Raw genomic sequence first — 21,127 nt, forward strand, 5'->3', positions numbered from 1 at the left:
ATCAACATCAAAAAGACCAAATCGTTGGATATCAACACGGGCAACCCTTCCATTTTTACGGTAGCGGGGCAAGCAGTGGAGAAGGTCGAAAGTTTCCAATATCTTGGCAGCCAAATAGCGTCGGACGGCGGGACAAAGAGCGACATAGGTGCACGAATCAGGAAGGCTAGGGCTGCCTTTGCGAGTTTACGGAACGTATGGAGATCCAACCAGATAAGTCAACGCACCAAAATCCGAATTTTCAACTCGAACGTGAAATCTGTGTTGTTATACGCCAGCGAGACGTGGTGTGTATCAGCGGAGAACACTCAAAAGCTGCAGGTCTTCATCAACCGATGCCAAGGCAAAAGCGAGCAGCCGCCCAGGATGGAAGTCTTTCACGTTGGCCCTTTGCACCGCTGGTGGTGCACAGGACCCTTAAGTAAGTAAGTAATTACATATATTTACTATATATAAATAAATACTGGGTTGGGAGGGAGCATCAGGGTATCATTTGACCTGGAACTGGACGATTGGAGTGGTATGACAACCGGAGTCTAGGAGGGAATAAACACTATCATTTTCTTTATCCTACCGATTCGATTGTGATGGTGTGAATTCTACTCCAACAGTTTCAGGGAGATTGACGCACCCTTCTTAACAAACCATCCTGTAGGAAGCTTAATAAGTATTGCGAATTGCGTTATTCGATTTGTTGGAGCGTATTGTTGGAAGGAGATTCTTAAATTCCCGTGGATTTCGCGTAAGTGTCTCTACTTACGGGTCCACCCCTCCGTTTTTGGCCCTTCATACAGCGATATTGTGAATTCAGATCGGTAGCTCAAAATAATCTTGCTATTAAGTGGAGCTGCATTTTGAAGGGATGGTGGCTATCTTACACATAGATATCAAGATCAGAAAGTATTCCAGTGTAATTCTATAAAGTTTACCAAGAGAATTCCATGGAAACTCCCATAGAGAATACAACATTATGGTGCAAACTTAATTGAATTAGTGTGATAATTAATAAGAATATCAACACATAATTGTAAAATTAATTCAAAGAGTTTTCTATTGCAGCTATTTCCTTTTAAAAATATGGGTTAAATTTTAACGGAATATCAAAGAGAAGGGGCCTCGCTTCGGTCAGTCGGTAAAGGCGCAGCTACAAAGCAAGACCATGCTAGAGGTGGTTGGGTTTGATTCCCGGTCCAGTCTAGGAATTTTTCGGGTTGTAAAATTTCTCGACTTCCCTGGGCATAGAGTATGATTGTACTTGCCACACAATAATAAGAATGCAAAAATGATACAGGCATCGAAAGCTCTCACTTAATAACTGTGGAAGTGCATCTAGAACACTGCGTTGAGAGCACGCAATAAGCTAATATGCGATAAGCAATAAGCTTGTAATGCGAAGATAAGCTTGTAATGCGAAGATAACCATTTATTTTTCTATCGCAAACTAAGTTTAGTCGAAGACAAGAAATCAAGAAGACTGGCAACTTTGCCAGAATCCAAGTGACAGATACAATGCTGCGCTTGAGTGAAGGTGGAAGCAACGCATAGAAAATGAGCAAACACACAAACCCTTCTTTTGAGGATGTAATCTTTGCTATCAAATTCGTTCGAAACATTTACCTTTGAGCGGCAGATGACGTGATTGTACCTGTCTCATAGCGTTCGTATAAGAAAATGGAAGAGTTGCCAGTCTTCTTGATTTGTTGTCTTCGGTTTAGTGCTCTACCAACCCTCTAATAGTTCTTCGTGATGCTGCGCTTAAACTTGATCTGTGGAAAAGTGGAATTAAATTGCCTTGTTAGAAGGTTAAGTTCAAATTCTTAGAAAATTCAAAGTTAAGTTCAAGTTAATTTTATGTAAAGAGAGTTACAAGGATCTCACGAGATTAGAAGACCCTATGCATTTCGAGACCGATCTGAATATAGTTATACTAGTAGTTATATCTCTAATTTACGATTTCTAACCATTTCAATTTGTTGAACAGGTAAAAAGTGAGGTTACGAGACGCCACTGCGATAAATACCAAGGGGTTCGACTTTTTAGGAAACAATTCCAAAGGAATACTGAGGTGAGTTTAATGAGAATTCCGGCAATAATTCCAAGAGCATATCGAGAAGAATTTGTGATTGTGTAGTATAGAAGGGGGATCAAGGGCCAGGCCTCCGATACTTTTATGCACCGTACATGCTTTACCAGTAGACAGGGGATGGTATCACAGCATCTTTACCAGCAGGTTAAATAAGTTCTGTGTAATCCACGAATGTGAAACAGGGCGAGCCATAGTAACATCACCGGTAGGGTAACGTATCGGCCCCATCTCAACATTAATGTATTAGCTGCTATAAAAGAAGAGACAAGTGGAGGGGGGGGGGGGGGGTATGTGTCGATTCATAGATAGCTGTAACTTAAGGTGGTTAATTCGAGTATAAGTCAAATTAGTAAGAAATTACCTGATTGTTTATGATGCCAGACTTTACCGCAATGTTGTTGTTGGCGCTCTTGATGACGCCGCCCTCTATAGGTCTGACGATGAGTCCGATGAAAATCCCAGCATGGCGTTAATTTCTTCATCAGGGAATTCCTCGAATTTCGTTGGGTAAAGATCATCGCTGCTTCGTACACAGATTCAACCATTGTAATGGCGTTATAGGTGGCGTTGTGTTTCCTGGGACCTAACTGCAACCAACTGAAGCAATCCTCAAGGTTGTGCCAATACCCAGGGAAGAGCATATCGAGAAGAATTTCAAGACGAATTTTCAGAAGAAATTAGCGGAGAGCTCCAAGATAAAAATGAGCTAAATTGTATGACAATCCTGAGGAAAAATGCATGGAAATGATAAGGAGAATTCAGGCTCTAATGATGCATTCCTCGTATTTTTTGGAGTGTTCTAAATCTTGTATAGACATTTTCAAGTAAATAGTTTTGCACGAACTTTTTCAAGGATATCTCCAAATGACAAGCAATCAACGAACCGTATGATAACGCTATGTCAGAAGTGGAAAGCTATAATGATATAATCTTCTTCCTTTTTTTTATGACAAGTAGCCCGTGCGATATAGCTCACTAGAAGAAACGAGCAAATTGTTGGCAAGCTGCTTCAAGAAGTATCATACACACGTGTTAATGGAATTTTTTTATGTCTTTTCTCGATTCAGATCAAGCTATGTCCGATTCCGTGTATATTGCAACAAAGCAGGCAAGCAATATATCATTATCCTTCTACCACTCCAATCGAGCTATCTTACAGAGCGAGTTTGTCATGGTAGTCGTAGCAACCGTTTTATTTATTTATTTATTTATTCGTCAGTCAATCAAATCGTAAACTACATATTAACATTAGGACTTATGTTCTATGACTTTGCAGGGTTCTGAAATATATTTTTAATTCTGTTAAGGGCATATTTAGGTCAATCATTTCACAATGTTGATTATAAACAGTCATCATCTGATTTACCGGTCTAAATTTTACGTAACTGGTCCGATGGCGATCTACTGCGAACAAGTGTCGATTGCGTAATTGTCGAGAAGGTGCATACAAGTTCAATCTTGACAATAGATCAGCTGGGTCGATGCGTAATCCCGACGTTCCTTCAATGTGCTGATGAACAAACAACGTGCTTCATATGACGGTAGAGAAAAAGTCGTCCAACCTAACTTACGTAGTGCATATAATAAAAATTGCTTTTGGATTGACTCTATTCGTTCTTCACGCTTTTTCATATAAGGTGACCAAAGAACGCTGCAATATTCTAATATTGACCTCACATAAGCAACTTAAATTGATTTATTGTATAAGGATCTTTAAAGTGGAGACCGAAACGTTTTATAAAATTAAGCATATTGCCTGCTCTATGTATTATTGTGTTATAATGGTCCACAAATGTCAATTTAAAATCTAGAATAGCACCTAAATTTCTTACTTTTCACATTTTTGAACATTTTCATTACCTAATGTAATACGAAGGTTTTGTTTTTTTTTTAGTTTCCTACTGTACGTTATAAGATTACATTTTTTTAATATTTAGTTTCAATAAACTTTTACTACACCATCTGTAAAAAACATGTATTTCATTCTGAAACACATTCATATCGTTGTCGCTTCCTATTTCTAAAAATAGCTTCATGTCATCAGCGTATATAAGCAGGGTTACTTCCACTCACTTGCTATAAAAAGATGTTTTTCGGAATTGTGCAATCAGTAGATGTAATAATTCCCTGGTTATAGTTTAGAAAGTAGACATTTCGCTGGCTCAAAACAAACGGGAAAATCACAAAAATTCCGGGAATAACCCGGGAAATTGCAAATTGGAATTTGCTGGTAACCATGATTATGACTGGTGCAAACTTTATTTTTGTCTTATGCCACCCAAAAATTACAATATTTAGCCGTTTTTAAAATCGTCTTTAACTTTACGCTTTATCCTAAAAATCTCAAAAAAAAAAATTAATAATTTACCATTAAATAAGTTGTTTATTCGTAAATTTTTTATTCATCCCTTGTTATTTAATATTTGCCCCTCCATGATCCATTGAGTGATGTCGAACATAAAATGAAAATATTATTTTCATCAGCTTATTTAAGGTAATGAAATAATAATTTCATTAATTCAATAAGGAAGTGCATTGTCCATTTACTCACTCTACTTACTTTTGAATCGATTTATGACAACAAACAATTCACTAAGATTAGATTCAGATCGCAACTTGTTGATTAGAACGAAAAGTTGAGGCACAGAGAAAAATTTTCAAGGTCTAGACAAATGTTGACAATTTTTAGACAATCAATAGGATATAGACACGAAACACTTCAAATTTTCATAACTCTGGAACCTACCTTTTCTAGATAGCAGTCCAAGAAAACATCTCATTATTCTGGAACGAAGAAAATTCGAAAGATGTGTCCATGGCAAATAAATATTCGTTCACTAAAATTCCCAAAAACGTAGGTCACAGGTTGGAAAAATATCAAAAAATCATATCTCACCAATGCCCAAGATCACGCTTGATTTTCGTAGACAAAAATCAACAAGCAAACATCTGCGGTTGATTTTGCAAGCTGCTCGCAGCTCGGAATATCAAGCTAACAAAACTCACCAACTGCAAATCTCACCAAACTGTGGTAAGATTGAGTTTATTGATTTTTGCTTTACATCCGAATACAACCGAAACTTCCATAACGGCTGGCAGCAGTCCCTTCGTGTCTGCCATCGGTGAAGAGTAAAAAGAGATAGCAAACTATACTTTCTCATTCTAGGAAAACGATGTGGAACGGAATCATTTTTGTGTCGAGTCAGCTCTCAGCTTGATTTTTGCACGTTGTGAATAGTCTCGCAATATCAAAGGAGCTTGTAAAATCAATATCAAGCATGATATTTTTTCCAATATCACGCGTGATATTGCCAATTCAGAGAAAAATTAGCATTTGGCGTCAGATTATCAGCTTTAATAGCATGCTGTGGCTGTCAGTGGCGTCGAATTATTTTCCCTGAAACGGCAATATTGAGAGCGAGATTGAGCGCGTATGCGAGCGAAAAAATTTCATTTGATTGATGATTTTACCAACACTGGTCACAGGAATGAGTAAATTTTAACTCAAATATGCGTAAATGTCACTCCTATATGAGTATATGTCGCTCAAATATGAGTGATATGTAAAAACTTAATCACATAAATATGCAGGGCAGATAGCAGTATTAGGAATAAAAATAATGCATTAGTGACCAAAATCATTTAAAAACGTGACTAAAAAGTGACCAAAATATGACTTCAAAATTATTATAAAACTTTCGGAAATAGAATCAAGAAAATTGATTTGTCAGTCATCCAAAAAGGCAATTTTTGGCAGCTATCTGAACGCATTTGTCAGAAGTTTGTTCTGCAAGATCTTGCACAACTACACTAACAACACTGTGTAACATTGAAAGTCAGTCAGAAAAGCGATATTTTACTCCTGAATTAAAGTCCAGAAGAAACGAACAATTTGTTATAAAATCTCTTGCTGGATCCTGCCTTGGCTTTGGAGATTTGTTAAAATTGTGGGACTTCGATTATTTTCAAGCTTTTGAACTTTGTGGAAATTTGGACTTCGATTAATTTGCGATACCTCTAACAACAAGAAATTAGTAAAATGATTTTACATTCAATCTCAATTGCTTATACATTGCATGAAATGTTTCAGAACTTTACATGATATATAATGTAAACTTATATGATATGTGACGCTCCACTTATGTGCATCATATTGAACAGAAATTTACACTAGGGAAAATGGCTCTAATGTTGGCCTATGGATCTAGATTGGACCCATCGCTAAAAATCTGTTATTTATCAATTTTATCTAGATGAACGCGGCATTGGGACGGTACTAATGGATATTTTTGGTCGCTATTGAAAATTTAGTCGATTGCTAAATTTATGTGTGGGCCCAAATTAGGGGCATTTAGGCCGACATTACATCCATGTATAATAATGTTTTAATTTTTATGAAAGCCTAATTTTCGGAAAAAAAAAGTTAGTTTCCCCATAATGCATTGCGTCTTGAAAATCATCTCGTGAAGGTTTTATACAAAAATATACATTCTGGAAAAACTTGCTTGTACGCTGCAGTTCATTGCAAGACCTGCCATTGCATTTGTTGTATGAAACATATGCAGAGGATGTAATAAATCCAGCCTTACATTGAATGTAAGAGAAATTTGTTTTGCGTGTAGCATCCCATGGATGCCAAACCGAGCAATAATAGAATCCATAATCATCGTAGCAATTTGCCGAAGTGAGGCGTGTTAATCACTTCCGGATAATCTACATTAACCCCCAAACCGAAACGGCACCCTTATACAGATGGATATTCGATCAACATCGCCGCGAGAACCGCACACACGTGTATATGTACGCATATATTAACTCACCCGAAAAACCACCCCATCAGCCTAAGGTCAGCGCATTTTTTCGCTGCACTTGAGTTAACTTGGAAATGAATACCACCCCAATAGCAACGCGCCACTGATTTGCTTGAAGTGTGCCGTCACTAATAGGGTGGTGTTTTTTTCGAACCCGAAACGGTTAAATGCATGGAATAGTAGTAGGAGTAGGCCGGCAGAACCATCATCGTCGTTGATAATGATTCGTTTATTAAACTTCAACACAATCGACCGGTATACTAAGACCGTGTTATGTGACACACAATGTTGAACAGTCAACGTTGTAGAAAAAAATACCCGAATCACACACCATCAAGTAGGTCTCAGTTTGTTTTTATAGTGTCGCGATAAATCGCTGCTTTTGGCTGGACGAGGAATCCGACGAGACTCGTGCGGGGTATTAATGACGATGACGTTTGCGTACAATAGTGACTACCGCGGGCTGATGGATTGAAGAGGAGAATAAAGAAACAAGCTATACGAAGAAGGCGAAAGACACCGAAACGCTAAAACCAGAAATAAGCTTTCAAATTATTAGTGTGTTCAAAACAACAACCGAACAGAGTAGATATGCGAACCTGACGGACGGACGTATTTTTATTCAAAACCAGTAGTGATCGTAAACAGCCCCGAATTCCCCGATCGTGCTCCGTGTGCGTTTGTGTTTTCGCGAGACAGCCCAGATCATAGTAGTCGATCGCGTTCGAGAGTGTGTTTTCAAAGTGCTAGGTGGCCGTGGCGACATAGTTTTCTCCAAAAAATAAACGAAAATCCAAGTAGACTCACGTGCGAAACATTGTGCTAAGTTTTTGTTGTGCTTACGTCGTTTGGCGCGGTTCTACGATCGATCGGCGTGAAACGTGAACTTCGTGGTACGATGCAGTGGGTGATGGGAGTTGTTTCTTTGGGATCCCTTGAAGATATTTTCCGCTGGGCTTACCGTGGCCTGTGATATCAAAGTACATATGGATATATTTAGTTATTTAGCAGTCTTCCATCCATGTGAAGGAAAGCAGGTCTGGTAAATGCGAATTAGTCATCTCTTTCATTCTAAAGCTGTTTTTATGCAAGTGTGTGACGTCAAGCTCAATGTTCCTTTCCAAATCGAGGGAATGAAAGAGATAGTCAGTCCCGCCTCGCCAGACCTGTTCGCGTGGACATGGGTCTTCCTTGTGAAGGTGTGAGTGAGAGTTAGAAATCCAGTGCGAGCGGGAGAGTGATATGGAATAGTGAAGAATAGAAAGAAGCAACTGTTTTGGTATATCGAGCTGTTTGCCGTCACGTGGATTTACTGTTTTCGGATGGACGAGAACAGAGTTACACACGCGAAGAAATTTAGCTTGAAGAGATACTCGCGCTCAGTCGGTTAACGTGCAGCTATAAAGGAAGACAATGCTGTACACAACAACAAAAAATGTAATATCGATCAATGTAATTCAAGCTGATGTATGAAATAATGATGTAATATCAAAAAGCAGATACAATGTTACATCAATGGATGTAATTTTGTACGCAAAATCGATGTACATCGTACAACGTTATATTACACAACCGATGGATTGACCTGGTTGCAGCAGTTTGGATGTAATATTCAACAACTTTTTTTTTTCTGTGTAGGCGACTGGGTGCGATATCGGGTCGGTCTATAAATTTATCGACAATACAGTATGTTTGTACAACAATTATACTAATGCAGAAATGATACAGGCTTACCCTAATAAAAAATAACCATAAACGAACGATAACCCAAATCATTGAACTATTCCACAAATGGTTTGGATGATACCCAGAACACGTCGTTAAGCAAATTAACCATACAATTTTTATTAGGGTAGAAAGCTCTCTAACAACTGTGGAAGTACATCTAGAACACTAAGTTGAAAGCATATATTCGCTAAGCGGTGCATGAAACAAATTATCTTAGGGACCATCCATAAACGACGTTGCATATGTATTTCGTATTAGTCGTGTGCAAAACTAGGGAACCAAATATGTAAAATGGCATGTTGGGCAATAACAAACAACTGTGCAAAGTTTCATCATAATTGTAAAAGGTCGATCCGAAACTATTTGCGAATCTGTGTGGAACTGCTCATGACGGCTTTATAGAAAACAAAAACTGTTTCTTTACACAACCATGTACTCCTTAAAACCCTGTTAAGTGAACGAGTCTCTACTCCGTATGATCACGAGCTGCAGCAGTGAGTATTGGTTAAACATCTTCTGTTTATTTTGCGTTGTAGCTGTCGAAAGAAGAGACAAAAATTGACCCATTCCCTTTTCTGCACTGTAAAGTATACTGCTTATTGGACATTCCATCACTATCTCGCTCGCACTTGTTGCTACTAAGCATTACTTTGGAACTCGTGTGCCCGTCCGACGCATACTCTCTCGGAATCGAATGATGAAATTATTGTTGCTGGTGGGTCGTCAATACTGATGTGACGGGTGTTATCAGTAGCACGAGCCCGCGAAGAATTGGAAGACTGCTGATAACAGAACTAATACAGAACCACTCCACAGTCCGGCAGTGTGTGCATATTATGTTTGAATTGTCACGCTTTCTCTCTCGGTAACGATTCTCCTTCCTTCTATTCGGTGTTAGGTGACAGTTTGCGACGGTGTGGTGACGCGGAACTACTAAGAGTTAGTGACACGAACTAAGAAGATCGATTCGCCGGGAACCTAATGAGCTGACGTGATGGCGTTAGAGTACGAAGATCTACCGCGAATGCAATCGCTGACTCCCGAGCCTGACGATACGGCCTCGTTGAAGGACGGAATGGACAATGACAACGCATGCACCGATCTCAGCCCCGAAATCAGCTGCAGCAAAAACAACAACAACAACAAGAGCAACGACGATGGTGAAAACAACACCAATAGCAACAGCAAACCCAACGCGAACGACGAAACCGGCCGAAGCAGTAGTCTTTCGCCGTTGTATAACTATAACAAGTACGATCTCAAGGTAAATAGCAACATTTTTAAATTCGTAGCGAAACATGATAGGAAAGAAACAAAAAATAATACAACACAAACGATCGAACTATACAAATAAAAACTTGCTAGGGAGGTTGGAGTAGGGAAACAACGCATCGAGACAGGTTGATGTGATTGATATGCTGAATACTCCCGTGCCAATTTAGACTAATGATAATGTTTGTTTGTTTGTTTAATTTTCGATGGAAAAGTCACAAATTAGTGGCTGACGTCAGAACGTTCAAACTTATGAATGTTCAATCAATACGAGGGGGGCGGTGGTCATTAGTTTGTCTATTATTGTTAGCTACTAACACCAACGAAACGGATGCTTAATGAATGATCGAATACCAACATAGCTAACTTTTTGTGTGTATGCGAGAGACGTGGCACATATTCTCAAATTCCAAGAATCGTTTAGAGCGGGATTTTTGTTCAACTTGCTCATACGATATTCCGCTAGGGAATGACGAAATCGAATTAATAATATTGTCATAACAAATGTTTGCTCATATGATGGCAAATAAGGATGTTGCTTGAGCTAGAACAGAGCATTGTTTGTTAACACCTAACATATTCATAATGACATGAAAAATCCTGATTCTTCTTACGAACCAGTTCATATTAAGATACACCAAAAAACCCGATTTTCAAACTGGTTTGAATATTGCTCGCAAAATCGAATTGACTATTAAAATCATACAGTTGACATGCTCACAACAGGATTCGAGTCCGTTTCCTACCACTCTGACTTTACCGTGGAACAATATTTTAAGATGTGTTCTTCTAGAACCTCGATAAAACAGGGTTTTATTTACGCTCTGCCTGAAAAAAAATCAATTTGTAACATCATTTCCTTAAAATCTCTGGTAGAAGGTAGTTCAAAACTGATCGAGTATATGATTATATGAAAAATCCATCAGTACAAATATTTAGGGCTGTATAAGTGGAGTCGTGGAGTCGGAGTCGGGCGCATTTTTTATATGAAATCAGAGTCGGAGTCGAATTAAAAGTACCGACTCCGACTGTTATGAAAAAGTAATTTGAAACTAGAACCTAATTTAGTCCACGTGAAACTTATTTGCCTCATGACCGATTCGATTGCATTTGAATGCCTATCATGAAAATTAACATGAACCGTATAAGCCCATCTAAAACGTAGTGCTTTCAAAGTTCTAATTTTCTTTTAATTTCATATTTCATGTTTTCATTATGTAATATTAAAGGGTGTCCACAGTTAAATTGCATCACTTAGAAGTACTCGTCAACAATAAGTCTCTCAACCGATTGTCATGAAATTTTCAGGGAATGTAATACTATATCAAGAACAACATGTGAAAAGGGCATACACGCTTTTTGTAAACAAACCTTCTTACACCCTTTTCTTGCCACCCATATTACACCACCGCAAACCATCAACATCACCGGGTAGGGGAAACTTTCCCATTTCAGAAGATGTTGTTGTTTTGCGGGAAAATTGCCTACATTTTTTTGTTTCAAAAAAGCTTGTATGCCCGTTCACATGTGCAGGGCTGGTAGCGAGTCACTTTTTAGTGACTTGGTCACTTTTTTCAAGCCAGTCACTAAAAAGTCTCCTTTTTTAAGGTCAAGTCACTAAAGTCACTTTTTCTTGTAATCAGTCACTATTTTCAACTTTTTTAGTGTGAATTTATTTCAAGATTGATAATTCTTTGCTTTGTGACGTTAAATCGTTTTCTCTATCTACAGGGTCTACTCATTTTTCTAAATAATATTTCCTGAGTTTTCCAGGTTTTTCCAGAACTTTAACTGATAAATTTCACGCTTAGAAAGCATTTTTAAAAGGCGTTCAAAATATGTTTTTTTTCGGGAAGATCAAAAACAACAGTAAATTAACCCAATCGTTTTTAAGACATGGTAATCAGTTTTAAAGAAACAACTTTATAATCAAATCCATTGAATGTTGAAGTTTAGCACTTACTTAATTTCTCACTTTAATAAAGTTAAAAAAAACGTACTTAATTTGAGAAAGCTCAAGATCTAAAAATATTCAATGTTTTGAAGTTTCGTATTCCATGTACAAGTTCAAGATATTGAAAATTTTCAAAGTGCCTGAATTAAGGAAAATATTAAATGATTTATTTCAAGCTCGTAATTAACGTAATTTATGAAAGATTAGAGACCTTCATTGCAGTCCCATTAACTTCACAACAATTGTAGGAGCTTTGAAGAAGTTCTGAAGAATTAAAGGAAATGCTGAGAATTTCGGTGAAGCTCCATAAACAAACTGCGGGATCCTCAGATCGGTTCTTTTAACATCCGAAAATTTTCAGGAACTTTTATGAAGTTCCTAGAATTTTAGAGCACATCACAGGTGTTAAGCGAACTTGAGAAATATAGAAATATTGCACAATTTTTAAGAAGTTCTAAGCACCTCAGAAAAGCTAGTTCTAGAGATATTTGGGGAATTTCAGATCTTAAGAACAGTTCCCATGACTTTAGTTGAGACTTTTTGGAGAAGTTTAAATATCTTTAATCGTAAATTTAGAAAAATTTAGAACCCTTAAGATGTTCCGAGAAAAGGGAAGTACAGAGAACCATCAAAGAATATATGAAAACTTCAGAAATATTTCAGGAACTTCACAGAAGTCCAAAGAAGTTCAGGGAAATTTTAATTGAGAGCTTTAGGGAAGCTTCGAGAACATCAAGACAGATCAGAGAATCAAAAGGCAGTTCAAATAATTTCAAGGAAATTGTAGAAACCTTGTAGAAAGAAGTTCCGGAAGCTTCAGCAAAGCTTCGATAGAATTTCTGGAACGTGATAAACATTATATGAACATCATCATGGAGTTTTCAAGAACTTTAAAATATGCGAAAATTTAGCTCAGTTGATTAGAGAATATCAACGAAGTTCCATAAATTAAATTAAATGCTCGAACTTTTACCAAGCAGCGATAAATATCTTCAAGAAATTCCAGAGAACTTAGAATTTAGATAGTTTCATGATATTCTGCGAAGTTCCGAGTACTTCGAGAACGATCAGATAGCATCAGAATAATCCCATTAACTTAAGAAAATTTGCAGCGACTTACAAGGAATTCCGTGGATTTATGGGGTATTCCAAGAATTCTATTATTGATTCAAAAACGTCAGGGAATTTTAAATATTTATGTACCAGAATTTTTTTTCCAGATTATTAAACAAATTAAGAGAACTTCAGGTAAGCATAGATAAGTTCAGGGAAAATAACTGAGCGTTCATAATGGTTAGAATAGTCAAGGAAAATTGTTGAAATTTCAAGGCAAATCAATTAATTTCAGTAAAGTTGCGGGTTCTTAAAATATACTGATCAATTCAGGGCTGTTTAGAGAACTTTAAAGAAATTCAATAATCGTTTAGGTAGTTTTCATAACACCAGGAAAGTCTAGACTATTGAAGAAGTTTTAAATTAGTGTTGATAATTTAATGGAAGTTTCATGAACTTCAGAAAAAATCATGAGAACTTGAGTGAAAATCATAAAATAACTATTATTTCGCTCTAACTTCATGAAAATTGCGGGAGCATAAAAGTTCAAAAAATTTAGACAAACTTCGAAAACTTCACAGAAGAACAGTGGTCTTCAGAAGCATTTCGAGAACTTCATAGAAATCTATGTAGCTCAAGGGGACAGGAATCAGGAATTTTCAAAATTAGCAAAATGCGGGAGCATTTGGAAGAAGTTAGTATAGTAAGCTCCGAAAATTGGAGGAATTTCAGGGGGAGGCTAGTTCCATTAGTTCCAGAAAATTAGTGGGAAATTTATAGCAGTTTCCAGATTTTCAGATAACTTCAGAGACATTAAAAGTTAATTGAGTTGAAGATGCTAATTTCAAATAACAGACTGTAGTGGTAATTTTTATACGATAGATGGAGTAGATGAAAGCATAAAGTTGATAGTTCCGTTAGAGTACGGCAGTGTGAAGATATTAGACAAGCGAGCTAGGACAACTTTTAAGGAAGGTACAAATCGGTTTTTTCATCTCTCTTTACCAAACTCCCCCTTTGGAGAGGGATGGTGAGGGGTGTTTAAAGAAGTTTAGAGAACTTCAGTGAATTGTTAAACCTTTAGAAGAGATTCATGATCGTTAGAAAAATTAAGGAAACTTTATTAAGTTATTAAGTTCAGGGAAGTTTAAGAATTTGATGAGCATCAGGCTAGTTTCTTAAACTACAAAAGAACTTCAAGGCAGTTTCATTAACTTCAGGAAAAATTTGGGAAGTTCTGAAGAGCTCAGAATAGTCCATTCCATATTCAATGGAAATTTCGATGAAGCTATCCTCCGAATTCAATTTTCTTTTAGTTTTCCTCGCAATTACCTTGAAATTCTCTACAATAAGACACCCTTTGGAAAGATTATCAGAATATTCATTGAATTCATTTTAGATTTCCTTTTCAAACTCACTCCTTCCCTTGGAATTCTACTCACATTGAAAGTCTCCTAAGAATTGATTGACATTTCTCATCACAAATTTTTTAGATTTCTTCTCATAATTTGTTTGGCAAACTCTCCTGAATTTATTTTTCCGATTTCCTTGAAAGATGTCCTGGAGTTATTCTCAGATTTAATTGTAATCCTCCTTTTAGTATTATCTGTTTCTTTGGTAACAAAACACGCCGAAAACGACGCAGAAATCATCGCCATACAAATTCCTATGGCGACGATTTCTGCGTCGTTTTCGGCGTGTTTTGTTACCAAAGAAACAGATAATATTTTCGAAAAAAAGAATTCAAGGACTTATGCTCCGACTTTGTTTTCTCTCACAAACTTTATGAAATTATCCTTAGAATGCCCTTGGTATTTTCCTTTAAAGTTCACAGGAGTTGTGCTCCTCAGAAATTCGTAAGAGTTTTCATTAAAATTTACTTTTAATTCAATTCAAGGTCACTTTTTAGTCACTATTTTTACCACTATAAGTCACTATTTAGTCACTTATTTCTTCAACATGGTCACTAAAATCACTATTTTTGACAGCAGTGATCGCTACCAGCCCTGCATGTGGTTTGGTTTGCGTATCTTTATTTGGCCCTATTTTTTCACCAAATTCAAATACCCGAACATTCTTCTTCATTCCATCCATAAGGTTTTGTACGACGGTTGAATCGACATTTTTTTCTGCTTTCAACCATGACTTCAACATTTCTTGCTCCGTAGTGACAGCTTTAGGATGCTTACGGAGTTCGTGCTTCAATATAGCCCAGTATTTTTCGATCGACCGCAACTCCGGTGTGTTTGGGGGGATTAAGATCCTTCGGCACGAAATTGACCCCATTTGTCTGGTACCACTCCAGAACGTTCTTGGCGTAGTGACTGGTCTAGATCTGGTCAAAACCTAGGGGCAAGACAGCTTTCAATCATGAGTAATTTTTGAGCAACTCTGAGTTACTTGCGTTGCTCAATAATGAATATCGTTGTCAAAATGCCATCGCAGCAACTCAGTCAACGAGAGAAAAATGCTGATCGAAATATGTGTCACACATGTTTATTCGTAGAAAGTTCAAAAAAATTTAGTAATCTGCTGATACCTTGTTGTAATTTTCTATTGTTCTATCGTATCCGTTGATTACTTTGGTTAGCCATATTTAAGGAACAAGCCGCTGGATTTTTTTCCACACATCGCAGTCTGTCTCTTCAGTGGTAGTGAAACATAATTTCTAATTCCATTTTGTTAATTGAAAGTATACTCCGAACGTGAATATTCTTCCAGATACGTAATGGAGAATACATATACCTGCATGATTTAAAAAAAAAAAAAAAAAAACAAATAAGTTGTAAAACCAAATAAAAAATTATAATTCTTCATGAGGTACAATTTTTACGATAATGTCGACATGATGAACATATTCGAAAGTCGAAGGGATGTGTTTATATGAGTTATACGTTATTGTCAAAATTCGTTTCAAAGTCTAAGATTGTACTGGAACTCTTCGATAGGTGGTTATTTCATAGGGATGTGCAGGTGGCTCAATCGGTTTCAGGACCGTAACTACATGTACATTGGAACAACAAACTTGAACAGGTTACTCTCCTTATTTACATGTTTGTGTTTATGGTCACTTAAAAGTCAATAACAGAATAGTTCTTGATGATCTAGGAAAAAGAATACGGGATTTAATTAGGGTGCAACTTAACGATGGTATAAGTTAAAACACTATGCTTCACGTTACTACCGAATGTTTAAATAAAATGATGTCGATGTTGGATCATAGACAAGCTTTTTCAGCTTGCATCAGTATCAAAACATAATAAAAATGTTTTCCCTAGAGGCTATTATAAAGAAAATTAACTTACTTGAAATTAAAAAAAAAAAAATCTGTCCAGAATGGCTGGCGGTAAAAGTAAAATTCAGGCTACTTCGTTATTTTTTGAGGAAATACGAGTAACTCACAGCTACTCAATGTAAATATATTAGCTCAAAGTACAGCTGACTTGCCCCTAGGTCAAAAAATTGTTGTGTGATTTAGGAAACAAAAGCAGTCATTTCTTCAGGCACTCATTCATGTAGACTTGATTTCCCAAGGCGAACAAAAAAAAAAATTGAATTGGCCATTTACGGTTGAAATTGTTACGGTTTGAAATTGTTACGAAAGGCTTGCTCCGTTTTCCGCACGAATAAATCGCCTGCCAAATCATGAATTTCTTGGGGAACTTTAACACTTGCTGTTTCCTGAGGAACTCTGAAACATCGAACTTGTCTTTCACAGTCATGTGCAGTTTTTCGCGACATCCCGAACGGAATAGTTGGGTTTGCGTTTGAAGGCAGCAACCACTCGCTTGTGATCTTCAACGCAGTACGGAACACTTTTTCTTGCACTTACTTGCTTCCGATTCTCCAAAACGTTTTATGACACGAGAAACAGTAGATTGTTGGATTTCCAACATCTTTCCGATGGCTCGGTGCGAAAGATGTGGGTTGTTGAGGTGAGCGTGCAAAATTTTCTCGCGTAGCGCAATTACTCCATTTTCCAGTATCGCTGATAAACTCACCAAACGAAAGCTTAGGGTCACACCTTTCATATAAGACTAGTATGGAAATGTTCTATCGGGGGGCCTAATTTAAAAAAAAATCGTATTTTTTCTGCGTAAATCACGTCCAAAGATGCCATCGATTTACGGAGGAAATTTTTTGAATTTTGTATAGACAAAGAGCTTGAAGAAGCCTGGATTTCAATCAAATTAGGGGAGAGATCGAGTAAGGGAGAGTTTACTGTAAATCTTCCAAAATTATTCGAAAGCGCTTTGGTAATCCGTGTAATATAAAAAATGCGAAAACTTTCGTTTTCGTATTCAAACACGGAAAAGGGTCATAGGACGCGGTCTCCAGTTTAAAATCACTTTCCATACTGCACCAGGGTAGACAGGGAGTCGATTAAATCATGAGAAATAAATTCCCTGATTATCCATTCTTTTTTTTTCCTGAAAAAATACAAACAAGGTTGATAGAAATAAAGGAAATTAAAAAAAAAAAAAATAACGGCTTACTGATTAAAGCTTAATACGAGAATCTACAGTTTTGACCCTATACTTTAATGTAAAATTATTTACGGTTTTATAAGACGCAACTAGGAACTCAAGGTTATCATACAAAGATAATGGACGTCAAAATGTCGTAGAACACATCAGAAATAACATGGTGACTTTCGGAAGACTAGTAGCGACTAGCAGTGATGCAGAGAAGGACAACGACTTCACAAATAGGCAGTTAAATTGGACAGAAGGGTGAAGAAGCAGTGAAAGTTGGTGATTATTGCTCATCGGACCATCAGGGTACCCGATTGAAGCGATTTGGATGGGAAGAGTGAAAATGCCAACTACCCGTTGATAGCATTTCGTGGATAAAGGGCGGGCTATTTTCCCCACGCATTGGGCATCTCCCTGTTTGAGAGCTCGTCTTTTTGATTAATTGTGCGATCATTTTGCTAGAAGAAGATTCTTTACTGTCCCGTAGATGCGTATAGGCGACTTTGCCTATCGATCCACCCAATCCGTTTTTGGCCCTTCATGTTGAGGACAATCAGGGGTCATTAAGCTTGATCAAGACATACAGAAGAGAGCCCACTGCTATCGGACTTAGTTTACGTGCTACAATGGGTGGTAGACTACTTTCATGCTATCATCATGCATCATGCTATACTTTAATGTAAAATTATTACTTAATGGTTTAACCACAGACAAACAGTCATAACACTCACAAGTTGTTCATCGAACAAGCATTTAACAGTCAATTTAAAAGTATCTCAGTTGGTAGTACTGCCACCTGTGGCGCGCATAGTCAATTTCCTTGCGTTTGACGTTTACACATTACCGGCATCTGTTCAGCGTACTACCCACCACAGTGTACTCAACAGATGGCGGTAATGTTTTAGCGACGATGTTTTACAATGAGAAATTGTAAATCTATATATATATAAATGAATTTCTGTCTGTCTGTCTGTCAGTCTGTCTGTCTGTCTGTCTGTCTGACCCTTATAGACTCGGAAACTACTGAACCGATTGGCGTGAAAATTTGTATACAGGGGTTTTTGGGGCCGTGGAAGGTTCTTATGATGGTTCGAGACCCCTCCCCCTTCTGTAAGGGGGGGCTCCCATACAAATGAAACAGAAATTTCTGCATAACTCGAGAACTAATCAAGCAAATGGAACCAAATTAGGCATGTGGGGGCGAATGTGGGGGTATAAGTAGATAATCATAGGGGGTAGCCCCTTAGATAATAGGGGGGGGGGGCTACGTACAATATAGCATGCTTTTTTTTTAATCGGCGCATAAACTCAAGCTAATATTGAATCCCGAGCAAGACCGGGCACACTCAGCTAGTTATTTATAATTGTGAAAGTTCAGCTAAAGAAATTCAACAGAACGCCTACCGTACAGAAACACTTTAAAATTTTCTAGATTTATAAGTTTTAAATAGGGTACAGAACAACTTCGGCCTAATCGCCCATTTTGGGCCTATGGAGCAGAAAACTTCAAATAAATCCATGATTTCAGAGTTAACAAATCAATTATGCGTTTGGTACGATGCTTTAGTTAATAGGCTGCCGAACGAAGTCAATGAGAACGCGTGATATGAAGGTTTGCACCCATTATTCCCAAAAACAAAAGAAACGCTCCGACTGAATCAATTTTTATCTCCATCCGATAGGCCGAAGTGAATTCATTGGCGTTTCAATGCGTTAGGCCGAGTTTAGAATCCGTAGGCCGAGTTTGGCGTCAAGAAGCAGTGTTAGACTTTCGACAATATCTCAACGATTGGTTTCTCTTTATCAAATCTTACGGTACGTACGGAAAGGTAAATAAATTTGGAAGCCATCAGTAATAATAACATTCCGTTTGGTGCTAAGCTGCGCTACATTAAGAAAGACTAAGTACGGGTTGTGCTTAATAGGCCGGAAATGGGGTAGTTAACCCTATTAGCTGGAAGGTTTTAGATTTTAATGTATTTTTTTTAAGTGATTTGAGAATTCAACTTCTAGACCCAATAAAATTTATCAAAATCGAGATCTTCGAATTTTTTTAAAAAACATTTTAATGCTTCCGAATATTGAATATTTGTACAAATCCGGGATCCATTTTCTCAAGTCCCACAGCTCATATTTTGGTTTGGGTTTTGGAAGTTGATAATTTGTCATGTTTGTACGCCCGGATTTTTTTCAAATCCGGGATCTCGATTTATTATACTTTGGGAAAAATTTCAAAATCCCAGGATATCAAAATTCACATCATAAAATCTTTGTTTATAAAAATGTTTTTTAGTCGAGAACCTCCAGCATCATGATATTTTTCCAACAGTCCAGGATCATTACAAAATTAAAGATATTGATCATTCTTCTTAATTTGGGATATTGAAATTGCTTACAAGTTCGAACATCTTTAAAATTATTTGATAACCCTTGAATTTTAAACATATTCCATGATCTTAATTAAGCTGTTTCTTAGTCCACGATCGTGGGATCGTAAACAAAACTAAATTGATATTTTTGTAATTTCATGTGTACGAAACCTTGCAAAACTTTCTAATTTATAATATTAAAAATATTGATAGGTCCGCAATTCGTCGAAACTCAAATGACAGTGATAATAGTTAAAAGGTGGGGAAATATTGGAGTCGGTTCTTTGCGATAAAGGAAAGGATAAAAACTGTATACCGTCGACACATTCAAATTTGTTGAATCAAATGAAGTAGATTAAAGAATCGATTGAATGTGTATCCACAACTTGCTACTGGGACTGCAGTATACTATACAATCCTCAGCAAACATCATTGAGCGCTTCTCAGAATTGTGCGGAAAAGTTTACCAACGAGTTTTATAAAAAGTGTACCTTCCTAACAGTTTGACCCAAAATCGTTGTTGAAACATGCAAAAACATTCACAAGCTCCTCTTGGGAGTCGATAAGCATTCGTAATACCGAATACTGAATGATGTTCCATATGAAAATTGATTATGGCAATGTTATGACCGTCAGACAGTACTTCATGACTTCTCAATAGTATGGAAATGAGATATGTATTCCTACTACAAAAAATCAACTTACTAGTCGCTACAAACGAAAAAAAACTTACCACTTTCCTACTTGATGGGGGTGGAGCGTCGTGACAATCCAAAGGAATCACAAAAACAAACTTCTCAGAGATGGTAACCCTATCATGATGACAAAGTGATAGCAGTTACCGTTTTCTGTTTTCAAGCGTCTTTCAAATTCGATTAGATTTAACGACTTTTTGCTCTTGAATACACCGATTAAGCATTTTCCTGACTAGCGCTCCAACGCGTTACGTTATTAAATAAATTATAAATTTTATCATCAACACTGAGTAAATCACCGGATTTTCATCAACATAATGCATTTTTTTTTTGCTTTCCATGTACAAGCAGGAACGAACAACAACACTTTCGTAGGCGCCAACGCCAACTGAACTGTAAATTTAATGGATCATCAATAGAAAAGGGCCCATCAGAAAGTGTAAACGAACCGTTCTAAAGCCCTTTTCTCATAAAGCGAAGGCCGCTCACGCAAACCGACACCATCATCGGATAGGAGAAAGTTTCCCCTACATGATGATGGCGTTGTTTTGCGTGTGTGGACTCCGCTTTGTAAGAAAAGGGTTTCAAAACGGTTCGTTTACAAATGCTGGTGGGCCCTTTTCTATTGTTAATCCAAAATTTTATTTAATGAAAAATGCTGATGGTTGATGCTGGCTGCCCCTT

The 21,127-nt window shown here is 37.2% G+C and overlaps 1 protein-coding gene across 1 annotated transcript in view; it reads left to right on the forward strand.

The window, feature by feature from the left end:
• The first annotated feature begins 7,477 nt into the window (after positions 1–7,477).
• cnc (cap-n-collar) overlaps positions 7,478–21,127 on the forward strand; it is a 237,477-nt gene continuing 223,827 nt past the window's right edge. The window contains exons 1-2 of the mRNA XM_065217073.1: positions 7,478–7,790; positions 9,524–9,889. Coding sequence (XP_065073145.1) covers positions 9,620–9,889 — 270 coding nt within the window. The 5' untranslated portion in view covers positions 7,478–7,790; positions 9,524–9,619. The remainder of the gene's footprint in view (positions 7,791–9,523; positions 9,890–21,127) is intronic.

This window comes from Ochlerotatus camptorhynchus, unplaced genomic scaffold, assembly GCF_037179485.1.
Source record: "Ochlerotatus camptorhynchus isolate MF236.1 unplaced genomic scaffold, CSIRO-AGI_Acam_v1.1 ptg000070l, whole genome shotgun sequence".
Taxonomy (NCBI): Eukaryota; Metazoa; Arthropoda; class Insecta; order Diptera; family Culicidae; genus Ochlerotatus; species Ochlerotatus camptorhynchus.